This window comes from Stenella coeruleoalba (genome assembly GCF_951394435.1).
Source record: "Stenella coeruleoalba genome assembly, chromosome: 17".
NCBI classification, from domain to species: Eukaryota; Metazoa; Chordata; class Mammalia; order Artiodactyla; family Delphinidae; genus Stenella; species Stenella coeruleoalba.
This window is the reverse complement of record NC_137163.1, coordinates 505761-523925: the sequence shown is the minus strand read 5'-3', so window position 1 is coordinate 523925 and position 18165 is coordinate 505761. Positions and strand designations below refer to the sequence as shown.

Here is an 18165-nt window from a genome sequence, read left to right as displayed (position 1 = left end):
TGTGGCCTCCCTGTCTCTTTCCTCCCGCGGGGGTCCTGGGGTGGGTGGGGGGGGGGTGAGGAGGGACACAGGGGTCTCAGAAGGGGCTGGAGGGAGGGTAGATGGGCACAGCACACCTGATCCTGAGCCTGCCTGGCTCCACTGGGCCATGTCCGTGCAGAAGTCTTTATTAAAGGACCGGGGAGGGGTCAGAGGGCCCCTAGGAACTCCATTGCCAGGTCTGCACCAGCTGGGACACAGGTGGGTGCACCGTTGTGTATCTGCCCAGCAGAGCCACCTCTGCTCTGCACTCATGTCACGAGGGGCCGGGCTGGCTTTGGCAAAAGGGAGGCGCGGGGTCTGGCAGAGGGAGGCGGTGGGAGCACAGCACCGCCCCTGCGTCAGGCAGCCACTGGTGAGCACGTGCGTGCAGCACGGGGAAGGGGCCAGAGCAGCGCACCCGATGTCCTGCCCCACCCGGCTCACGCGCTGCTCACCATTCTCCCAGCAGCCGCCAGGAGGCAAGGGTCGGGGAGATGTGGCCTGTAACCCCTTGGACTCAAAGGGCACCCCCAGGTGGCCTCCCTCTCCCCAAACCACCACCATGACCCAGAGGAGGCGAGGACCCGGGGCTGAGCAGCTTCTGGTTGGGGCAGGGGCAGCATGGCTCCGAGACCAGCACCCAGTCACCTCCTCAGACGCCCACCTTGTTGGGCTGTGGCTGTACGTCAGGGCACACGTGGCCCGGCACAGCCTCGGGGTTCCACCAGAGGTGGGAACAGGAGCCCGGGGCTGCCCCCACCTCCCTGGCAAGCTCTGGGAGCAAGGTATCCCGAAGGCCACACTCAGGATGTGTCAAGTGGACCATCCAGCCCAGTCAGTGCCAGGAAAACTGGGCAGGGCTGGGAGGGGGCCGGGGAGGCCTCAAGCCAGCAGTTACTGAGAGGGAGGCCCAGGACGAGGGTTGGGTCAGGCCACCTGCCTCATCCCAGAGGCCCAGAGCCCACCCCAGGTGAGCGCCCCAGCATGTGGCCGCCCCTCCCCAGGGGCCTGGGCACTTGGCCTTTGTGTCCTCTGCAGCCTTGCCTTGGAGTCTCGAGTCAGTCCTGATTCTCGGCCCTCTCGGCCTCCGGCCCCACCCCAAGCTGAAGTCCACTTCTGGGGAGCCCTCAGGCACACGGGGCCTGGGAGTTCTGAGGCCCCACCTTGTAGGACAAGAAGTCTTGGGATGCAGGGAGGTTGTGTCCTATGCCGCGCACCCCCTCCCCCCAGCCCAGCCACAGCCGGGCAACTGCTCCAGGCCCTGGGATGCCGAAGGGACCCAGATCCCCCTCCCATGGTCCAGCCCAAGGAAGGCCGCCCCCGCGGGACTGGGACGGCCACCACCTCCCAGCAGCCCCGTGCCCCGGAGGCTGAGGGAGCTCACTGTGGACAGCGCTTTATTGACACATTCAGACCCCTGGGCAGGATCGGCACAGCTCCCGACTGCTGGCACCTCCCACGGGCCCAGTCTGCCGTCCCTGAGGGGGCAGGAGGGTGCCCCATAGGGGCAGAGAGGCAGCATCGAGCAGCCAGGCCTCTCCCCAGCACACAGGTGGGGGGCCGGCTCCAGCCACGGGCAGTGAGGCAAGGCGGGCAGCCACGGCAGGGAGGGCCGGCCCGGAGCGGCTCAGGCCGCGGCCGTCGGGGCCTCGTGGTTGAGCACGTAGTAGTCGTGGACGTACATGAGCACCGCCACCGGCTGCCCGATGATGATGGTCAGCCACACGGCCGCGTTGCCGTAGTTGCCGCGGAAGAAGCGGCCCACTATCCAGGCCAGTGGGATCTGGGGACACGGGGGCCCGGTTAGCAGGCCTCAGCGACCACGGGGCTGGCTCCCGGGCGCGGAGCGGATGCCCGGCCACGCGGGGTGCTCACCTGAGCCATCATGCCCGTGAAGGCCCAGAGGCGGAACATGCGCAGAGGGACGCTCACCAGGTACTGGGTGGGGGCGAGAGGGGCGTCAGCTTACCCCTCGGCCACCCCCGCCCAAGGTGGGGCAGACGCGCCCACAGGGCACTGACCTCGTGGAAGAAGGCCGAAGCCAGGAACACCCCCGTCCTGGCTACCCACTTGCTGCTGCCCTTCCGGAGCATGGGCTTGTAGAAGTGTCTGCAAAAGGGAGCAGCCGTGGGGCGGGCGGCCGTGGGGCGGGCGCCCGGGCCATGTGCCGCCCGCCTGCTGGCTGCAGCGCCCACACCCACCTTAGGCACCACTTGTGTACGGGGATGTTCCAGTTCTGCCAAAAGTAGGTGACGGACTCAGAGTTCCTGGGGGTCGGGAGACGGCGGGTGACCGGGCTGCGCCAGGGCCCTCCCCCCCCAGCCCCCGGCCCCACACCCAAGGCCACCCACCACCAGTCCCGATAGAACTCCCGGTCTCCGAAGTGCATGAGCTCGGCCACGGCGTTAAGGCAGGAGTGGAACAGCCAGTAGAAGAAGATGAGCCAGATGAGGTGGTTGGGGACCTGCGGGGAGGCGCGTGCCAGGTTCCAGAACACCACCACCCCGCCCCCCACATGCCCCAACCCGCCAGGCTGCTCACCGCCAGCTTCAGGAGGCGCTCGATGATGCGGGAGTGGTCCATGTCCTGCAGAGACAGGGTGCAGCTGGCTCCCTCGGCCCCGCCCTCAGACCCCACCCCGCGAGGGCCTGCCTGCTCACCTTGAAGGGCTTCATGGAGTTCTGGATGGTGGGGACCATCCACTGCAAAGAGGGCAGGGTGTCAGCTCGCTGGCCGCCCGAGCTACCCTCCTCCAGCAACTCCCCCACCCCGCACAGCGCAGCCCCCAGCCCAGCCCGCGTACCTGCTGAATCAGCCCCACCATGAGCTGCGTGAGGAACAGCTGGAGGAGGAAGCAGAGAACAGCGGGCTGAACCCCCCAGTGCCCCGTGGCCCCCCAGCCCGCGAGGGCCCCAGCCTCCAGCCTCACCATCTCAAGGAGCCGACGCAGCAGGAAACGCTTTCGGATGCGGGCGGAGCGGGGGAAGTTGAGCTCGTAACACAGGGTGGGGGCAAAGAGGAAGTAGTACAAATCTGCAATGGGAGGGAGGGTGGGGCTAGCAGGCCGAGGCCCCGGCCCCCAGCAGCGCCCCTCCCCCAGGCCCTGGCAGGGTTCTCACCTCGGTAAGTCAGGTTGTCAGGGTAGCTCACGGTGCACTGGGCGGCTCCCCCGTTGGCCTTCTTACCCGCAGCAGCTACGAGCAAGTGGCAGGGCGGGGTGAGGCTGCGATGCCGCCCGGGTCCAGCCCCACAGCAGGTGGCAGCCCCGGGTGGCCCCAGCCCCAGGCAGCCCCTCACCAGCCTTGGCCTTGGCCCTAGCCCTGCGCTGCTGTCGGCACCACAGGTTGACGTCCCGATAGGAGAACAGCTTGAGGAAGAGGATGGTGTACGCCATCAGAGCCAGCACGGAGCCCACTGCAGGAGAGGCAAGCTCAGGCCATGCACCTCCCACACTGGCCACAGGAGAGCCACGGCCACAGGGGCAGCCCCTGTGGCTCGCCTAGGTCTCTCCTACGGGCCCCAGAGACAGGTTGGGATGGGGCTGAGACGGGTGGCCCACCTGGAGTGATGGACTCAAGCAGTAAGGCCACAGCCGCCGGGAAGCAGAGAATAGTGGCCAAGTTGACCACGTGCAGCAGCAGCCCTGCTGGCTCCGTCAGGGCACCCTGAGGTGGCGGGGGGGGAGCACAGCGCTCAGCCGGGGGCCCTCACTCCCCGGCCAGAGGGTCTCCCGAGGGCATGGCTGCCAGGCCTGTGGTGCAGCCCCTCCCGGGAAAGCCACACACAGCCCCAAAGCCTGGATGAGACACAGTGGGCCGGGCAGCTGGTCTGCCCTAAGTCTGGCTGGAGGGGAGCAGACCTCCGGGCAGGGCGAGGGTGGGCGTGAGGGTGCTGCTCACCACAGCCAGGCGCTTCTCCACCTGGAACGCAGCCACGGCAAAGACGTTGGCCACTGAGGACAGAAGCGCCACAGGGCAGGTTCAGGCTCGGGTCAGCCCCGTCCCCACCCGAGGCCTCCTGGGCACTCAGCTCACCAATGACCAGGCACAGGGCGGGCCAGCTGTAGGGGTCCTTCAGAAACAGAGACACCACCTGGATGGGATCCACCAGGATGCCGTACCTGCGGATGGGCAGGTGGGGGATGAGGGTCTGAGCGGGGGAGAAGGGCGGGGCCTGAGCTGGCAGTGGGTGGGGCAGGGCCAGGGCCCACTCACTTGATGAGGTTCTCTAAAAATAACCGCGCATTGCTCAAGACCTGCAAGAGAGAGAGAGGGACACGACTCCGTCACCTCTGGCCCCGGAACAGCCACCCCAGCTCCTCCCGGCACCCGTGGGTCCCAGCAGCAGCCTCCACCCTGCAGGCCCAGCCCTGCCTGACCTCACGCCAAGCTCCAAGACTCGCCAGCCACCCCGCAGACGCCAGCGCAGGGGCGGGAAGCCCCTCGGCACTGCCCCCGGCACGCCAACAGGAGCCGCCCCGACACCAGGCATCTCCCAGATGCCTGTGTCTTCAGCAGCAGACAGAGACCCACGCCGTCCAGCAGCCCGCACCCATCCCACCGAGCTGGTGAGGGCCCCAAGGCCACAGCAACAGTCCCAAAGTCCAAGCCTGCCGGATGGAGCCACGACCCACGCCCAGGGCGCCGCCCTGCCAGTCGGGCCAGTCCTCGCAGAGCCCGGCCGTGTGGCAGGCGCTGCACCGGGAGTGCCCACGCCCTGTGGGCCAGAGTCCTGAGGGGCCGGGGGAAGCTGGGCCTGGAACGCCACACTGTGACTCACGCCCCTGCCCGCCTCAGCCATTCCTGCGGCAACAGCAGCTGAGGATGGAGCCCCATCACAACAAGCTCTTGCCTTAGCCGGTGGCTGGGGGCCTGGCTTTCCTCTGCAGGGACGGGGACCTGCTCCCTCACCCCACAAGGCACAGGCCCCGTGCAGGTTACGGAAGGGTCCGCAGAAAAGTGATGCTTCTCCAGGGGACACTGGTGGGGTCCCTTACCTGGCAAGGTTCACGAGGAGGTGAACAAGCTCAGAGATGCAGGGGCCAGCTGCCACACCCTCTCCCAGTCACACGCCTGAGCGGCCAGCTTACCAGGACACACGCGGTCCTACGGTGTCACCCCACCTGGCGGTGGCCTGTCCTGAGAGCTCACAGCCGGCGAGAGCTGGAGCTGCAAACAGGCAGCACCCACCTGGAGGCCCAGGCTGCAGAGGGGACGCAGCGCGGGATGCGCGTCTCCTACAGGAAGGGTGTGGCAGAGGTACCAGAAGCAGGGGGAAGGCTTTGGGGCGACACCAAAGGGCCAGGCAGGCCCAGGGGCTGCAGGGGAGCAGACAGTGCCGCCCAGGCAGCTGAGGGCCCGCCCCACACGACCCCCTCTTCACAAACCCAGCCTCGGCCGGCAACGGCCTCCAGAGACCAGGGACACGTCATCTCCTGGGTCTGGGCTGGCCAATGGCCCGCCCTCCCCTTGCCCAGCCAGCTTCTCACCCACCAGGCTGCACGGTGCCCCACAGCTCCCCAGGGAGCCTCCTGGGGCCACAGGCAGGGAAGGTGCGGGAGCCCCTTGCACACGGGCAGCTGCGGGAGCCACGCCCAAGACAGGCAGACACGTCGGGTGGAGGGTCAAGGGTGATGTGCCACGTCAGCCCTGAGTGGCGGGGGCAGAGCCCAGAGAGGCCCCTGCCCCCTGCCCCGCCCGAAGGCTGTACCCTGGAGCGCTGGACTCTAGCTGCCAAATGCCGGAGGAGCGGGGCCCCTGAAGCAGTGGCCTCGACCAGGCCGCGGAGCGAGGCAGGCGCGGGGCTCCCCACTCTCACCCTCCTGAGACTGAGGGAGGGGAGCCCGGGGCTAGAACCGTATTCTCACCCCTGCTCCTCCAAGTCCAGGCCTGCCCGGGGGCTCCACGCCCATGAGGGCCATTTGGAACAGAAGAGGAAACTCTTCGCGGAGCCCCAAGACCACTCACACGCGCTGCCAGGAGGCCCTGCGCCCACAGCACCCCTTCCACAGCCCCAAGGCCCACCAGCCCATCTACTCCTTCCTGCCCCCACGCCAAGCCAGAGAAGCCCCTCAGGAGACCCCAGCCCCTCGGGCACAGCCCACGGCACAAAGGCTCCCACGCTAGCCCTGCAGGCGTCTCCTGGGATTCAACAGGGACAAGGGTTGAGTGTGTGCCCTCCGGGAGCCCAGTATACGGCCGCTGCAGGCACCGCCACCGCGATCCCCCTCCACTCAGCCCAGCCACAAAAGCTCTGGCCACCCGCCCCAGGGGGCAGAGCTCGTGCCCCGCCTGGCCACAGGGACACCTGCTCCAAGATGCCACCCTACTTACCAGCATCACCACACACCAATTCAGGATGCCACGGTAGTTGTTGAAGCCACTGTCAGAGCTGAACAGAGAATCCTGCAGGCGGTGGCACCTGGAAAGCAGGAGTGGGCACCCGCAGGGCCCAAGGCAGTGAGAACCTCGAGCGAGGCCCGAAGCAGGCCCATGCCTCCCAGCACTGGCAGACACCTGTGAACCTGGCCACACCCAGCCCCTCACTCTGGGCAGCGCACGCCCATCTGCCCACCAGCCTACTCCCCAACTGTCACCAGAGAGGGGCCAGGCCGTGCCAAGCTCTCAGGAACACCCAGAGGCGGTGGGCGGGGCACGCCACAGGCAGGAGCTGGCTACGGGGCGGCTGGAGTCCCCCAGGCTGGGAGCACCCCTCCCCCCGCAGCTGCCTCTGGTTGCCGCCACCCTCGCTGGCTAAGGAGTGCTGATGGCCCACAGGAAGAGTCCACCCCAGGGGTCCGGGGGCCCATCCGGCAATGCTGGACAGATGGGGGGGTGCGAATCTGCCTTTGCAGTCAGCCCAGCCCACCACCCAGTGAGCCAAGGGCCCCACTCCAACCGCCTCCTCCCTCCATCTGGCCCACACAGGTCCCAGCGGGCACCGGCACCCAGGCACTGGACGCCTGACGGCAGGGAGGTCTACAGTAGAAGCCAGCGGAGGCGCTTTCGGTGCCCCCCGCCCTTGAGCGCTCCCACCCAGCGCCGGGGCTGGGGGACACAGACGCAGACCCTCACGTCCCTGCCTGACCCTCAGGGCGAGGCAGAGGTGGAGGGGCCACAGCACGGCGGGGCAAGGCTCAGACCTCGTGCCGGTCCTTGGCGGCAGCCCCGCCTCACCCCCAGTGCCCTGCCACCAGGAGGCCTTCCACGGCATTGAGCAAGGCCTCCGGTTTTGTAAGAGAAGCCAGGGCCTCCCCTTCCCTCCTGTGGACACAGCTCCACCTCAAGAGGCAGCTGGGGCACAGGAGAAGACAGGGCCTCCGGGGGTGGCCCTGCCTCTGTGGCAGGCCTGGCTACGGCTGGGGTCAGCACTCAGACAGCCGCACCCAGGAGATGAGGGCCAGGGAGGACGAGACACCACTCAGCATCTTCAGCCAGGGCAGTGCTGACGGTCTGACCTCTGCCTTCCCAGACCGAGGTCTGCCCCCACCTGGCCCACCCGCCTCTCCCAGTCACAGCCCTGGCCTCCTCGCACCAGCCCTCCAGCGCCATCCTGGAGCACGCGCAGCGGGGCTGTGAGCTCCACCCCAGGCGCTCTGCCTTTCGAAGAGGCAAGCAGAGCTCCAAGGCCCAGCTCCCCAGACAGGACAGTCTCTGGGCCTCTCCACTGGCCGGGCTTGCCCAGAACCCTCCCCCAAATTCAAGCCCAGTCGCTTTTACTGGAAACGTCCCAAAGCCACCTCATGCTACAAGCTGCCAACCGCCATCTGCATGTCCACGCCCGGCTCGACACGCCCAGGGGACTGTTTCACAACAGCGTGACCCCTGCCCGCTTTGGGCCACCGAGAAGACCACGCTGACTTTATCTGCAGCAATCTCTAAGATGAAACTGGGGGTGAGGGAGCGGTGGCATTTTCCAAACCTGACAACAAGTAACATTATAAAAGCTCTCCCAGATCGCTGCTGTCAAGCTCCTAAGGCCTTCCCCAAGCCACCCACACCCGCCCCTCAGGTCCCTCCACCGGCCTTCTGACGACCCCCAGCCCAGGCAGCTCTGTGCCCCCAGAGGTCGGAGGGCCCGACCCAGGGAAGGAAGCCCACCGCCCACCAATCCCCACAGAGGTCCAGCCTTGCCGATGCAGTCAGCTGCAGTGGACCAGAGGGCACCAGGCATAGTTGGCATGGACGCGGGGCCTGGCCGCCTTGCCCAGAGCTCTGTCACCCTCTCCCCTACTGCAGGCGCTGCCCACGCCTCTGTGCCCTCCAGCGGCCTGCCCACCTGCTCCCAAGTCCCACCCAGCCAGCAGGGCCATTCTAACTCATCACAGGTATCACCTCTTTCACCACCTCACACCAGCACTGGGAGGCGGGCACACAGGGAAACTGAGGCTCACTGAGGTTCAAAGTCTGCCCAGAGGCACAGCCCCAAGTGTGGACCACACACGCGGGACCACACGGTCCAGCTCCAGGGCCAGTTAGAACAAGGAGGGGGCAGGGTGCCAGCTCGCCTCCCAGCTGCCACCCCCTTGGCACTTCCTCCAGTTGGGTGGGCTCCCCGTGTCCTCAGTCCCTGCTAGAGAGGGAGAAACAGAGGACACCCCAGAGACAAACCCCTGGGAGAGCCCCACGACAAGAAGGCCCCGCCTGGAGGGCCTGTGAACCAAGGGCTGGAGAGCGCACAGGCGAGTGTGGTGCACCTGAAAGGAATGAGCTGAGAGGCAGGGCTAGAGGGGCGGCCCTCCTTCCGGCCCCACCCAGAGCGTGACCGCCCCGGCCAGGCCAAGGTGAGCAGGAAGTGTCGGGAGGGGAGGGAGGAAGAAGGGGGAGGAACAAGCAGGGAGGAGAGGCGGCAGGTGAGAGGAAGATGACGGGGAGGAGGGGCGGCGGAGGCCAGATGCCAAGCGGGCAGACAGAGCAAGGCCTGGTTCTGCCCCAGGAGACCCAACCCCTGCGGTATCTGGCATGAGGGACAAGCGCACAGAGCCTGTGTGTCCTGCAGACCCGAGGGGACTGTGGCCCATCCCTGCCACCTCCAGCTCCTCTTCCCAAGGGTCCCAGCCTTGACGGTGGGCAGTCGGGGCTCCTGCTGGCTCAGCCCAACTAGCAGGAGTACAGGGGAGGCTTCTGGCCACCTGACCTGCGTAGAGCAGGAAAGTGACTGCCCGCCCAGGGTGACAGCTTGGCCCAAAGCTGGCACACTCCCCCCATCTCATACAAAATGACCCCAAATCCCACCCCCTCCAGAGGGAGATGGAGCCAGCCACGCCCCTGCCTCCTGGAGAGGATAATGTGGGGAGGTGGCAGAGGGGACTCCAGGACACTCCTATCCTTTGCATCCTCCCTCAGTCCCACCTCAGGCCCACAGGAAGCCAGCACCCCTCAGGAGAGCCGCCCTCATGAACTCTGCGCCAGACCTTTGCCCACACTGCTCAGTGCTGAGATTATCTTATCTCCCAGGTGAACTGTGCGCACCCCAAGGGCAAGGACAGTGCCCGCACCACAGCTGCCTTGCCCATCCCCTCCCCACAGTTCCCAGTGAAGAAAGCCTCGGTTCTTCTTTCATGAGAGAGCAAATCCTTGCCAACCCACTGACAGGTTGCCCACTTCCTCCTTGATAATCTCTAGCTCTGGAGCTGCTTCCAAAGCCAGAGTCCCTGAGGGCCCCTGGGCCGGGAAGGCTCCGGTGGGGGGAGGGGGCGCGGAGGACGACAAAGCGACCGCCTGGAGCCAGCTGCAGGACTTAGCCAATGCCCAGGTGGGCCAGGTCCTCGCCATCAGCCACAGCTTGCTCCCCACCCGCTTCCCATGAGTCCTTCAGCTAAGCAGGGAGACCACCTGTGGGTGTGCCCACTTCAAACCCTTCTCCTGTACCCCAGCCAGGGGTGAGAGTCCCGATACAGGACCCATCTCTGACCCTAGAGCAGGCATTTGTGCTGGTAACATAAGCAGGACCCCAGGCCAATCAATCGCTGGGTGAAGGATGACGGACCTTTGTGAAGACCATTCTTGGGAGGGTCTGCAAGGAATGAGAAACCCTCTCGCATTGCCCCCTGCCCCTTTCCTCAGGCAGTCCCAAGCTCCTGCTGGCCCACTCCCCAGCCAGCCCACCCTCCTCTGGGAGCCTTATCTACCCACAAGGCACCCCTCATAGCCCTCAGGAGGGGCCCCCTTCATCACACACCGCCAGACGCCATCCATCTCCTTCCAGGAAGAAGACAGTACGGGTGGCTGGAACCAGCCCACCTCGGGCTCCAGGTTCTGGGCTCACCCTGGGAAAGAGCCTCAGGACCCACCTAAAGATGGGCAGGGGGGGGCGTCTGGAAGCTGGGCCGGCTCCCCTCGGCGCCCCCACCTGTGTGACTCTGTCAGGCGACCCTCCACCCCTAACCTCTCCCTAAGTTTCCCCGCGGAGGCCCAAGGGGCACACCTGTCCACGCAAAGTCCGGAAGCCAGGCTCTCGGGCTCGGAATCCGAGCTGCGGCGGACACGCCTGGGGGAACAGCGAGGGTCGCGCAGGCCCCGGGTCGGGGTCAAAGGTTAGGGGTCAGGCGCACCGCTACCTCAAATCCCACTGGCCGCTGCCCACGTCGACGTCTCCGTCCTTGTCCTTCTCCGGGGCAGGCGCGTCCCCCCCGGCGCCCACGTCCCGTACCTCCTCTTCCGCCGCTGCCGCCGGGGGCCCGCTGCCGCCCTGGCTCGAGGGCCGCGACCCCGTCCTCCGGCGCCGGGAGCCGCTCGCGCCGCTGCGATCGCCCATGGCCTCAGCCCGCACCCAGCCGCGGCGGAGTCGTGGTCCACCGCGCTCGCAGCGCCCGAGGCCCGAGGCCCCGCCTCCGGTCCCTCGGCCAGAGGCCGCCACCGCCCCCTGTCGGCCGCCGTAGCCTGCGCCGCCAATCAGCGCGCAACCGCCGGGTCCTCCCCGAGCCCGCGGCAGCGTCGCTCCCGGAGCTGCTAACTGGCCCGTGGCCGCGGCGCGCGTCCATTTGTAGTCCGCTGGCGCGCGGGGCACGCTGGGAGTTGTAGTCTCATGGCGCAAGCCGGAGCGCGGAGGCGGGCGCGCAGCCAGGGGCGGACGCTGCTCCCCGAGGGCCTCGGCGGAAAACGCGCGGCTTCCTGGCAGCTGGAAGCCCCTCCTGACCGCTGCCTGACCCTTGTCCTGCTCTTTCAACGCAGGGTTTCGTCATGCCTCAGCCCAGGCGCGGGGTGTGGGGATGTAGGTTATTTATGAAATGCCTCGTGCGTTACTGTCAGACAGACACCTAGGGCGTTGATGCTCCGCGAGCTCTCTAGTTACTACCGTAGGCCCCCGCTTTTCCTCCGCTTAGGTTGTTCAGACAAGCGCCAGGCCAAAGGATGGAGCGAGAGAAAGGCCCCAGGCCCCGCGTCCCGGGTACCTCCACCTGGCCCACCTACGCCCAGGGCAGCACTTCTCCCCTGCAGGCCCAGGACGGGGAAGGGCAAGGGTGCTGCCCTCGCCCCCACAATGGGCACGCCCGGCCCGCCTCTCCACCCAGCCCCCTTCTGCCCTCGTCCGCAGACTTGCAGAGCTTCCCGCCTTTCGCACCCGGGCCAGTTTTGCCAGGGCGTGGGGATCCTGAAGTGCCAGTTCGCGGCGGCCCAGAGGCTTCTGTGTCATTGCACAGTCTGCAGTCATCCAGTCGTTAAATGAAGCAACTAATACACCATAACAACTGCACGGGGAGAACCGTGGGCGGGCAAGTCCGGTCCCACTTGGCTTGACCTGCATTTTGCAAAGAGCATGGAGTGTGAGTATCCTGGATTTCCGGATGCGAGGGTTCACTGGGGGCTCAGGCCTGGTTTACCCAAGAAACACCCTTAGCCGCAGAACCCACTCCATTCACTCCTCTGAGGTAAGCAAGGCTGAGAAGATCACCTCTCTGAAAGCAAATAAACCCAGAGGCTCAGCCTGAGGTCAGCCCTCCTTCCCGCCCGGCTTGCCCTGGATCCATCACCTCCACGGACAGGCACCTGGGCCCCCTGGTGACACGTGCTTCTGCCACCGGACCATTTGCGACTTATAGCAGCCTGGCATCCCTTCCTGGCAGGCTGAGGCTACCTTGCAGGTGTTTTCGAGTAGCCTGCTAAAGGGGCCGCCCTCATTGGGCGCCAGAACCCCTCCTGCGTGCCCACATGGCCCAGCCTCGGCGGGTCAGGACCAGCCCCGTCTCTTATCCAGTGTCCAAGAACGTTCGTCTGTTCCTAGGCAGACCTGAGCCAGGGGGAGCTAGGCCTTTCTGAGTACTGATCCCAAGGGAGGTCGGACGCAGGAGAGGGTCCTCTCGGGAGCCCGCAGCGTAGGGGTGAGCCCTGGGAGCTCTGGCCCTCCCTCCCAATGACCTCTCCCAGGCAGCTAGTGGTAAGCTCCCCACCCACGCCCACGTGTCTCCGCGCACCTTCTGGCCCTGCCATCCTCCAATAAAGAGCCAAGACTAGAGGGCCGGCCCGGACTGGCACGCTGATTGGTAGAGGAGAAGATCGACGGCTCAGGCTGCCAGTAGGCCCAGAGAGGCTGAGCGCAGTAGCCAACGAGGAGTGAAGGGCCGTGTTAGAAGCGGCTGCCTGTGTCCGCGTCCAGGCTCCAAGTCGTCGGCAGACAAGAAGCAGTAGGAGTGAGGGGACCAGGGTGGACTGGGGGCCGTCAGAAAGGACCGATCTGACCGGGGCCTGTGGGGGAACCAAGGGTTCCACCACCGAAGTTGAGAGCAAGATGAAGGCCTCGAGCCAATGGGAAGGCAGGGGCTGTGAAGGCACCAATAAGGAAGAGCCCCTGTACCAGCGGGGTGCAGGGCCTGTCTGAGGGAGGCGGAGGCCTGTGGTTGATAGTGGGCGGGACTTCTAGGAGGGAGGTGGGGCCTACGCCAGCCCCGCCCACAGCCCCAGCACCTCAGGATCCTGGGTGCGGTGCGGCCCAGACCCACAGGGGAGAGGCAAAAGGTCAAGGTAGGTGAGGTTGTTTGGGGACAAATGTGTGCATGAGGAGTTGTCGAAGAAAGCTCAGTGGCGAGTTTCCCTGCTGGTGGAAGCAACACCTGGCCCGGGGTGAGGAACCTGCAGGTCTGGTCGAATAAAGGGCTGGAAGGGTTTTGGGGTTTAGAAAGGGCCTCGAGCTGACACTAGGTTGGAGGCACCGCGGGCAGGCCAAGGAAGCCTGTGAGGGAAGACACTGGACATGGTGACCAGCAGCCTGTTCTCTGGAATGCAAAGTTCTGTCCATGGACACCTGTGGAGACAAGCGTGGGCTCGTCCCAGGCACCGGGGAGGCAGCCTCCATCCTTCCACCCCCACTGCCCCTTAGAGTCTTGGAGAAGCAGAAACAGTCAATCCAGACCCCGAAGCTGAGGAGCCCTGGGGAGGAGTGGACCTCTGAGAGCCTTCCTCCCTGCCATTGGTGCCCACCCAGGTGTGAATCTGAGTTTAGGATGGGTGGGGTATTGGGCAGGGCTTAAGTCAAAGGCAGCCCTTGGACAAGTTGTTCCTCCCCCTGAGGCTCAGTCTTCATATGCAAATTAGGCAATGCTTCCTACCTATCCTCTACCAATACTGGGGGCTTTCCTGAGGTTGTTAAGGCTGATGACGCTCCCCAGAAGGGGGCGCCCACCTCCAGGTGAGCCCCACCCTGAGCAGCAGGCCCACAGGCTATGGTCTGTTGCAGGTCAGTCTCCCCTGCTGTCCATACCAGTGGAGTCTGGGTGGGCCTGTCCCCTGCCAGTGTGCAGACAGCTGCTCTGGGCCTGGGATGACCTGGTTTGACCACATGTCTCCAAAGATGTGGGACCTCTCAGCTCATGCCTACCTCCCTGGGTGCCGAGGGCATTTGCTGCGGTAGGAGTCCATGTCCCTGGGCTCTCTGAGCCCAGCACAGCCCTGCCCCTCATCTCCTCAACATGACGTCCTGTCTAGAGCCCGAGGGCTGTGGGTGGCTGTGGGCGGCTGTGGGAACTCCTATGACCCCTGGGCACCTCCTCCCCAGAGCCAGCCTGGCCCAGCTACCTATGGAGGGCTCCTCAGTGTGGGAACATATCCCCTGAGTCTGGGAGTCAGGATGTGGACAGCAGGCTGCAGGAAGGGGTCAGACCCCACACCCTCTGCTGTCCCCATGTTCTCCAGTGGCATCGAGGAAGGCTCGCTGGTGGCTGTCAGGCCTGTAGGGACAGCAGGAGCCCCTACAGGAAGAGTGGGGGTGTCCCAGGCCACAGGATTACAGGCCCTGCTGCACCTCCTCTGGCCATTCTAGATCAGTCCCGGGCCAGATCTGACTGTAGCCTCCCCAGTTCCTGGCACAGAGCAGAGTCACCTGCCACAGGAGAAATGCTAACTGCCTTGCCTTCAGGGGTCTGACAAGCCGGCCCTCCAGGGTGGAAGACTGCCTTCTCGCAAAAGAAGACACGGGCGCACCCCAGCAAAAGGCAGCGGCGCGACTCCAAGGCTGTGTGGGTAGGGTGCCACTCCCAGCGCTGGGCCTGCGCCTGCCCCGACCTCTTACGAGCGGCAGGACCCGGAAGACGCCTCCTAGGTGACCCCAGTGCCCCCTGCTGCGCGGGCCCAGCCCTGTATACATCAGCCCGACACTCCGAGTTCTATCAAGAGTGGCATTTATTCTCCTCGTGGAGGTGCGGTGCTCCGGGGAGCTGGTGCTATTGTGCTTAGGAAGGAGGTCTGTCCGTCCGTCCGTCTGTCCGGCCGGCCCGGCCCCAAACGGGGGCGGAAGAGGGGCGCGGCCCGAGTAAAAATCCCGGCCTGTTCCGGGTGGGAGTATGTACAAGGCGGCGGGGCGCAGGCGGGGGTGGGGGCGGGGCGGGCCGGCGGCCGCAGCCCCCACCCGAGGGCCCCCGCATCTCGGGCCCTACTCGTAGAATCAGTACAAAATAGGTGCTACCTAAACGTTCCTTCTACCTGAATTCGCTAAGTCGGTTATTGTGCTGCTTAGTTATGGGGGCGGGAGGGGGCCCATGGCTTTCCACGGCGGCGGCGGGGTGTGGGGAGAAGCGGGAGACCCTGGCCGGCCCACAGCCCTCCGGCCTTCTCCTTAGGTAGGTAGATAGGCATGTGGGGTAGAGTGGGGTGCCTGTGTGTGCGTGTGCATGCAGGTGTGCCCGGCGCAAGCGGGGCAGGCCCCAGCTTGGGGGCTGTGTGAACACCAAGCTGGGATGTAGGGGTCTTGGGCGTGGGCTCTGCTGTGTGGCCTCTCGGGTCCAGGTGCCCCGCTGCAGGAGCAGCGGAGTAGCAGCTGGGCTTGGTACCCACGGGGATGGGGCTAGCCAGGTCAAATGCTCCAGCGTGCACCTTTTCTTCTGGCCTGGAGCCCTGGACTGACGTGACAGAGCCCTCATTGCCAGGGGATGGAAGGAATGGGATTCGGTATGGGTGGCCCTGGTGGCGCTGGGCCTTGGGGCCCTCGGTCTGTGCCACCTGAGCTGAGAACCCAGGCCCAAGTCAAAGGCAGAGCCCCACTGCCCCCAGCACTAGCTCGGCGCTGGGGCGGGGAGGAGTGAGGGGCCACGGTTAGGTCTAGGGACCGCGGCTCTCTCTGCACCTGCGGCCATCCCTGGCCCACCCAAGCCCGTTGGGCCCGTCACAAACGTACACACACACACACACACACACACACACACACACACACACACACACACACCCCGCAGGTCGCCACGTCCCTAGCGGACTCAGAAGGGGGCCTGGAACATAGTTGGTGCCTAATGAAGGATTGGTGGGTGATGGACGACTGAAGGAGGGGTCTTGGGGGGCAACCACCCCGCCCCGCCCCTGAAACCATTACACCCGCCGGCCTCTGCCGTGGGGGGGAGGAGGAGGAGGAGGGAGGAGGAGGGGGAAGAAAGTCTGCGCGTCCGGCCCCGCGCAGCGTCCCTGATCTAGGGGCCTATGGGGTGGGTGGGGCAGGGGGATACCTGATTCTCAGTAACTCTAGAGGCGGCGGCAGCTTCGCATGCAGTGCGCATTATTGCTCTATAGTCGGCTTCGGACTAACTAAGAGGGACAGGGAGCGGGCAGCCCCGGGAAGGGACGGGAGGTGGGTGGGGCTGCATGCAGTGACGTCACAAAGGCGGCGGCCAATGGGGCGGGCCCTTGGGGCGGTGTCGCCGCCGAGGCTTTGGCATAGACGGGCGTAAGTTGGCAACAGAGTGAGGGCGGGGCCTGGGGTTCCAGGGAGGGGACCGGCCTCTGAGAGGCGGGGCCTGAGGCTCCCAAGAGGCGGAGCCCGGGTGGGGCGGGGTTCAGGGGCGGGGAAAGTGATCCAGGACATCCCAAACCCCTGGCGTCGGCGGGAAGGATAGGGGCCGCAGCGCCCCTTCCCTGACCCGAGTGCAATCCGTTCATAAATATAACGTACAAATACAGAAAGAAACCCGACGCATCCGCAACCCCCCCCCAGGGGGCTTTACCCGCAAAGCGAATACAGAGAGGTGTGTAGAGGGCTGTGCCCAGGCCTGCCTGCCGGGCCCCAGAAATCCGTCCTCCAACACCGAATGCCCGGGTACGAGGGAGGGGGCCCCGGGGCAGGGCGGGAGCGGGTTCTGAGGAGGTCGGATAAGTCCATGCGATTTGATATGCGTCATTATTATTCGTTATGGAGGACAGAGCCCGGGAAGCTGGGCTGGAAGAATTCGGATTTGGCAGGGGATGCGAGGCGAGGGTAGGAGAGCGGCTCGGACTGAGGCCCCAGAAGGAACCCAAGGGAGAGAGGTGCCGCCATCCGCCCCCCTCCCCGATCCCCAACGCGTCTAACACTCCTGGGGTTCAACGAACACTGAGGAGTAGGGACGCCTCTGCAGCCCCCCATCCTGCCCCTCCCCCGCCTGCTGCTGGGGAGGGACCGGCTCCCTGGACGTCTAGGCCGCAGGCCTGGCCCTGGAAGGCTTGGGAAGGGGTGGGGAAGACCTGAGTCTCTGCGACACGATCCAGGGGCGCAGAAGAGGGAGGAAGGGGGCGCTCCCTACCTCACCCCACCCCGGTCTTCAGAGACCTAACTCGGAGATGAGGTTCGGTTCTGGGTCTCCTCGACCCTATTGCTGGGAAAAAGCCTGGGGCACCCTGGAGGGGAAGGGAGGGGGCTCGGGGTGGGTCTCCCCTCGGGACCCTATTGCTTGAAGGGGCCGGCAGGGCCCCCGGCGGGCGGGGCGGGGCCGGGCCCCCTCCCCCTATTGCTGTGAGGAGGGGCCCGCCCTCCGGCCCCCTCCGCCCGTTCGCCGGCGGAGGACCTCCCTGGGGGGCCCGTATTGCTGAGAGCCGACCCGGCCGGCGGAGGCCACGCCGCCCTAGGCCTGCACGGGGGCTGAGCTGAGGCGCCGCGGCGGGCGCCGGGGCCGGGGGGCCGGCGGCGGCGGCGCCCCTTGAAGCCGACTCGTAGTGCTTGTTGAGATAGGACTTGAGCGCGAAGCTCTTCTTGCAGCGCTTGCACTGGAAGTGCTTGAAGGCCGAGTGCGTCTGCATGTGCGCGCGCAGGTTGGAGCGGTCGGCGAAGGCCTTGCCGCAGTGCGCGCAGCCGAAGGGTTTCTCGCCGGTGTGGGAGCGCATGTGGCCCTGCAGCAGCCAGGGCCTGGAGAAGGCCTTGCCGCACACGCCGCACTTGTGGCGCAGGTCGTGCGTGAGCAGGTGCATGGCCATGGCCGGCATGGACACGTACACCTTGCCGCACGTCGGGCAGCGCCGCGCCAGCTGACTGTCCAGGCTGCGGTGCGTCTGCTTGTGGCGGCTCAGGTTCGACGACGTGGCGTACGTTTTGCCGCACTCGCCGCACGCATGCCGGCCTCCCGCGCTGCCGGCCCCAGGCCCCGCACGCGCCTCGGTGCTCGCCCCCGCGCGCGCGCCGCCCCGACCCCCGGCCCCCGATCCCGCACCGCGCGTGCCTGCCCCGGCCCCGCCTCCGCCGTCGCCGTCGGGGGCCGCCGCCGAGGCCGTGGAGGGGGCGGCGGCGGCATTGGCGTTGGCGGCCTTGCGGCGGGAGCGCCCGTCGGTGATGAAGAAGGCGTCAGCAGCGTAACCCTCGCTGACCGCCGCATCGCCGTTGATGTAGCCACCCGCGGCTGTGGCCAGCTCCGGGCGCGGGGTGGGCGGCGGCGCCGAGCCCGCAGCCGCCGGGCCCAGCTCTCCCCGCACGGCCGCAGCGTAC

General features: G+C 66.4%; 2 protein-coding genes across 2 annotated transcripts in view; both read right to left on the bottom strand.

The window, feature by feature from the left end:
* Positions 1-1409: 1409 nt before the first annotated feature.
* DGAT1 (diacylglycerol O-acyltransferase 1) lies at positions 1410-10868 on the bottom strand. The gene is made up of 17 exons (XM_079901781.1): positions 10580-10868; positions 6354-6441; positions 4236-4276; positions 4056-4141; positions 3921-3973; positions 3581-3686; positions 3319-3435; positions 3141-3215; positions 2951-3054; positions 2825-2863; positions 2682-2723; positions 2563-2607; positions 2373-2485; positions 2223-2288; positions 2043-2130; positions 1897-1959; positions 1410-1804 (listed from the first exon to the last, which is right to left on the bottom strand). The coding sequence occupies exons 1-17, from the start codon at positions 10774-10776 to the stop codon at positions 1649-1651; spliced, it is 1479 nt and encodes a 492-aa protein (XP_079757907.1). The 5' UTR covers positions 10777-10868; the 3' UTR covers positions 1410-1648.
* Positions 10781-18165, bottom strand: part of SCRT1 (scratch family transcriptional repressor 1) — a gene marked incomplete at both ends in the record, with an annotated part of 9336 nt that continues 1951 nt past the window's right edge. The window contains 3 exons of the mRNA XM_079901789.1: positions 10781-11043; positions 15281-15454; positions 17087-18165. The exon at positions 17087-18165 is cut by the window's right edge and continues 4 nt beyond it. Coding sequence (XP_079757915.1) covers positions 10781-11043; positions 15281-15454; positions 17087-18165 — 1516 coding nt within the window. The remainder of the gene's footprint in view (positions 11044-15280; positions 15455-17086) is intronic.